The sequence below is a fragment of the Aegilops tauschii genome, chromosome 3 (assembly GCF_002575655.3).
Source record: "Aegilops tauschii subsp. strangulata cultivar AL8/78 chromosome 3, Aet v6.0, whole genome shotgun sequence".
Classification (NCBI taxonomy): Eukaryota; Viridiplantae; Streptophyta; class Magnoliopsida; order Poales; family Poaceae; genus Aegilops; species Aegilops tauschii.
The window spans coordinates 600,710,926-600,716,787 of record NC_053037.3 but is presented as its reverse complement, the minus strand read 5'-3'; the positions used below and the strand labels follow the sequence as shown (position 1 = coordinate 600,716,787).

General features: G+C 39.2%; 1 protein-coding gene across 1 annotated transcript; it reads left to right on the top strand.

Moving 5' to 3' along the window:
• Positions 1-3,027: 3,027 nt before the first annotated feature.
• Positions 3,028-5,653, top strand: LOC109779194 (protein IRON-RELATED TRANSCRIPTION FACTOR 2-like). The gene is made up of 3 exons (XM_020337802.3): positions 3,028-3,456; positions 3,572-3,892; positions 4,796-5,653. Exons 1-3 carry the CDS (start codon positions 3,169-3,171, stop codon positions 4,889-4,891), a joined length of 705 nt encoding a protein of 234 aa, XP_020193391.1. The 5' UTR covers positions 3,028-3,168; the 3' UTR covers positions 4,892-5,653.
• Positions 5,654-5,862: the final 209 nt, after the last annotated feature.

Sequence of the window (5,862 nt, the reverse complement as noted above, 5' to 3'; positions counted from 1 at the left end):
TTTTATGATAGGGTTAACATAATAGCTGGAGCCAACTGAATATCTCCAAAATTGGGCAAGCTTCACATCCTTCGAAGTACGTGAATCAGTTGGTCATCATCGTCTGCCAATAACATCTGGCTGGTTGTAACATCCACTTCATCTTGTAAGCCGACTGATGAGTTCCACACGAACCATCTTGTACCTCTCGCATAGCAACTCGGGCTTGATCCTCATTTAAGCGCTTTAAGATAACACCATCTACTATTCGGTGATACATGTCGCATCTCTTAATGTATTCTTGAAAGCCATGTATGAACAACCCCGTGTGACTTGGCAAACCCATACAATCTAACTACTAACTACCTTAACTAATCTGTGGGTCAGGTTTCCCACAACTTACTTGTTCAAGACAGAGCCCGTATTGACTCACGGTTACACCTGTAAGCTACTTAACTTGGAACCCATACAATACCTTTGATAACTAGGCAGCAGTCCCCACCAAATTTACACTGTTGATGACCAATCAATGTCAATTTCACAAATGATTCATTAATTAAGTTGTCATTAAGTAGTCCACCATATACTTTGTAACCTTTCATCTAGTGTGAGTCCAACCCTGTTATAATATAGCACCTAAGCATCTCTACATGATGGTTATAAGGAATAGGGTAAAGAACCCATGGCTTTGCTACTAGGTATCTTGTCTAGAACATACTATAAATATTTCTTGCTTAGTCGTGCATTCCTATTTCGAAAGTTCTACATGCAAGAAAATAATATGTGATATGATCAAAGGTTCCACTTTCCTTGTATTGAGGATGTTCTTCAATTTCTACTCTTCTCTCTTCGAACAATCTATCGTATATAAAGAGTTCACATAAACAATGATAATATACAAATTAAACACACAACAAAACTACGTGAAGTGTATGGTACCAGTGCAGATGGTGTCGTCAGATAAATTGCCAAAGTATCAACTCATAAAGAGTTAGAAAACAACATAGGTTGTTACTTAGAACACAATGACATAGGGGATCATATGCATATGGTGTCTATTAAATAAGTACATCACATAAAGGTATGTGATACAAGGTTACAATTGCTAGATTGAATTGACAAAAGGAATCATGAAACTAGATTTATGGTTTATGAGCTACGATCAGCAAGTTCATATTTTTGTCTAACAATTCAAACTTGAATGACCTTTAAATATATTTGATTAAACACTTGAATTAATGTACATAAAGATTCATGTTTGAATTCAATTGGGTGTGTCATTTGTGCCTTAAGGTCAATGAACTTCACATTTAATTTGGATGGTAATTCAAATTTGAATGACCTTACTTGACTTCAAAAGGGTTTGGTCAATTTTAAATTCATATTTGAATCAATGTACAAAAGGATTCATGTTTGAATTTCAAATGAGCTTAGTTTATAATTCAAACTTACTTTGAATTCATATTTGAAATAATTCAAACTTGGCAAAAGATTTTGGTCCAAATATAATTGAAACTCTTGAACTTCATTTGAATCAATTAACAAAATGATTCAATTGATTTGGATGTCATTTGAATTCAATGCTCAGAGTCTGAATTTGAATTCATATAGTCAAAGTTGGATCAAACTGACTTCAACCCTATGGTTTGACCTCAGGAGTTGAAATAAAAATGAGTATTCAATTTGGAATCCTAGATCAGAACATATGATCAAATTCAAATGACAATTTGATTTGGATTCCAAAACCTCTGCCACCTACAAGAATAAGGAAACAACTCTTTACCTCGATAGTGAATTATCGACCTTGCAGGGGATATTCCCGTGCATGCATCCACCATTTTTTTATTTGAAATATGTGCTATATTAAACAATCAAAATGATAGAAACATTTATTAGTTCTTATTCAATACATATTTACGTACTTGCTTTATGTCACTGTGTCACATACACATATGAAGTGAACAATGTTTGCTCTCTCTCTCTCTCTCTCTCTCTCTCTCTCTCTCTCTCTCTCTCTCTCTCTCTCTCTCTCTCTTTCTCCATGCATGTCAGTCCACACTAGCTACATAGACTCACCAAGCCCATAGTAAGGCATGAATTTAGTTTTTCCAGGGAAGTTAAAAGGACCGATATGTATTGAACATAAAGTTGGATTTACGGTCTCCTTGTTCATTTATGTTCAATGTAACTAGAGCTTTGAAAGAAGATCAATCTTTAATAAAATTTGTTAATTTTCAAAATCAAATTCTGAAACATATGGTGGAACTCTAAGAAACATAGTGATACACTCTAGAACACAATTAAACCTAGTAAAACCTGATAAGCACACACGTTTATTAAAAACATAATATTAAATTTTATTATGTTCCACAAAAACAAACATATTGTTTCACCATGCTTCATCGTGATCTACAACATATCATAATGTTTCATTACGTCTCGACATGCTGCAAACATAATACTACACATTTTTAGTAATAACGTATTCTCATCAAGTTTTCCTATGTTTTTCCGCGTACTACAATGCATCACTATGTTTGATATAGTTCCCATCACGTTTTGGAACTCAAAATTTTAAACTTATGAAAATATATTCGAAAGTGATATTGTTTCAGTGTCCTAGTTGCAAGGAACATATCAAGCATATCATAAATTGGATTTGTGGTTCAAAATTTAAAATAGAGGTGTACTATTGCTTTGGAGTGTGAGAGAGAAAGGACGAGAGAGGTTGCAGGAATCCCGGTCACTGCATGACATAAAGGTAACGTTGACGATGTCACATAATGTGCTAATAAACAATAAGATTCACAAGAATACAAGCATATAGATATGATCGTGAAGTAAATGGATGGCTGAGCCATGCATGAGATATCGTGTGCACAACAGAATTGCTTTTCTCCCCTTTACCTCACTTTCATAATGTTCGCTGGGGTATGCCTTTTAGACATCCAGGCCAAATCAGTTCTCTGGACACTGCCAACCCGCGTCTCTCGCCCTATATAAAGGAGGACGCCACTCCGGAACTTGCGCAACCTGATTGCATGGATCAAACCAGCCATGAGAAGTAGTTCATGCTGATCAATCTGGATAAAATTCAACTACCGTAGATCAAGCAAGTTCCCTCTCATCCACCATCATCTCTAGAACCTCTCCGCAGGAACGAGACCAAGCAGAAGCTAGCTGCGAGCAATGGAGCACCAGATGTTCAACGACCCGTTCACGAGCAGCATGTCGTCACTGGAGGCGGAAATCTTCTCCAGTGGCCATCACCACCTCGCGCCGTCCCCGCAGTGGCCGGGCCTAGACCTAGACCACGACATCCCGGCGGCGCCGGCTGCCAACAACGCCACCTCCTCCGGCGGCTCGAGGTCCCACCGAAAGATGAGCCACAGCGCGTACGAGCGCGACAGCCGCAAGCAGCTCAACGAGCATTATTCCAACCTTCGCTCCCTCCTCCCCGACGATGATCATCACACTGTAATTAGATCTCTTAACTAAACCCAACTCGTTCATCTTCTCTGAGCTACGATACGCACATGTGCGAGATTCTGTACTGAGCATCTGATCGATTTTTCATTCGCTGACGTCGCAGAGGAAGCTGGGCAATCCGACCATTGTGTCGCGGGTGATCAAGTACATCCCGGAGCTGCAGAAGGAGGTAGACGGCCTGGAGAAGAAGAAGGAGCAGCTGACGCGAGCCAGCTGCAGGCCGGGAGATGACACGGCTCCGATCGTCTCCGCCACCTGCCTCGACGACAGGGAAATCATGGTCCAGGTCAGCCTGCTGAACACCATGGCCGGCGCGCTGCCCATGTCCAAATGCATCAAGGTGCTGGAGAACCAAGGCCTCTGCCTCATCAGCTCGTCCGCTTCCGCTTTTCAGAACAGGACCTTCTATAGCCTTCATCTCCAGGTACACACATGGGTCTTCTGACTTAAGTTCCTGTTTTTTTTTTGTTTTTTTTTTTGCGATGAACTTAAATTCCTGTTGGTGTCCTGTCATCGATGCTTATGATTTGATCTTAACTGTTGACGTTCCAGTATTATATATTAGTAATACTTGATGAACTAATAAACTCAATAAAGCACTTTTTTCTGCGACGTTGATTGAGGTGGATTTAGCTAATGGGTATATACGAATTTGTGGACATTTTTTCAGGCCCTACTCTGGGTTATACACTAACCCATGCAATATTTATTCACTCTATCAAGGTAAACGACTCATCAACATTGTCAAATGAAAGTTAATTAGTTTATTGTGCATTTGAATGAATTTTGCTGCGATCCCACCACCCCACACGACCCTCAATAAAAAAATGGTAACATAGTACGATGAACGGTGAATTAATGGTGCGTTTTGCTTACCTTGACCGATAACATGTAATTAAGGTTTTGATGCAAGGTATCTGTGTGAGCCTCAAACGGATCAGGACAAGTTTCTCCTACTGCGAAATTGTTCTCGGTTATAGCATTGGAGTTGGAGGATAAATGAGGTTACATGTGCCCTCTAGCCATATGTAGCATGGATTCCACGAAACCCTCATCATTCTAGCTAGGCTTTTCGGGTTCCATCTTCTGGGCTTTGGAGGGTTCCGACAGCAATGTGTCAACACTCATTGTTGGTGATCAATTATCATGCAACCGTGTCAAAAATTATCATACATACTAAGAAGTAACACAATAGTTCTATGGATGTGTCAAAAAATTGTAATATTGACTAGATGTCTGCGACTATGTCTTATGTTCCAACTTACATTTGTCGGAATGGTAACTTCACACAAAAATACTTACAATTCTATCATCTTTTTTGAAACAGAGAACCCAACGAACAATGAGCAAGGAGTGCTCAACATTTTGTGACGAGCTGGAGAACGCCGTGAAGCAAAAGGCAGGACTACATCCACATTACTAGTAGAAGACAACATAATAATGGTGGATGCGATCATATTTAAGTACTACCAAGAATCAAAATGCATGCCATACCTATATAGCAAATAATCAAAGATAAATAGTACCGATGCATGCATGATAATATAAAACAGTGTGTTCCATATATATAACTACTATTGTATTTACATTCAGGCCCTACATTTTCCTCTTGATGTACCCTAGCTTGTACGCAGATGCGGGTTGAGTATAATTAGTATGCATGATAGGACGGAGAAAATAAATTTAGAGCTGGCCGCAAAAGCAGTGGCGTGCATTCTGATAAGACACGCCATGTCCATGTAATTCATACAAATAAATAAATATATTATGGTACCACCATGTCGTGTAATGTTCATATATGATTTGGAATTATGAGGATGATTAATTTGCCTCAACACATCGTATTTTTACATACATAAACAATTCAGACTCCTAGCATGCGCAAATAATCCATCACTTGGTTTCAGTGAGGACCATTGACAATACGGCTCCTCAGTAACTCTTCTTGTTTCGGACGACCATGAATGTTACTATAATTAAATTTGATAATTACTGATAATTTAATTTGGTAATCATTTGTTGATGTGCTATATCATTTTGTGTCGTCATTGTGTTCTCATCTTGTGGTGTGGGTGTGCTCATGCGTTGGTGCATGTCTCCAAGATCTGCTCGTATCGCTTGTCTTAGATGCTAGCTTTTTTTTGAGAAACTTTAGATGCCAGTTGTAGTATCCTGCTGTATTCCTCCTTTGGCATTTTCGGAGGGGAACGATTGCTGAGGTGGTGCGCCGGGTGAGAAGGCCAGGTTCAGAGCACCCATGTATACGGCCTATAGGTGAACAGAGTTTTTCACACATGAATTAGTAGTTCCATGCCCTAAAAAAACAAACATGCAGCAAAAGATGTCAAAAAAGTTCAGACCTTCCTTTTCTTGTAATAAAATAAAAATCAGACG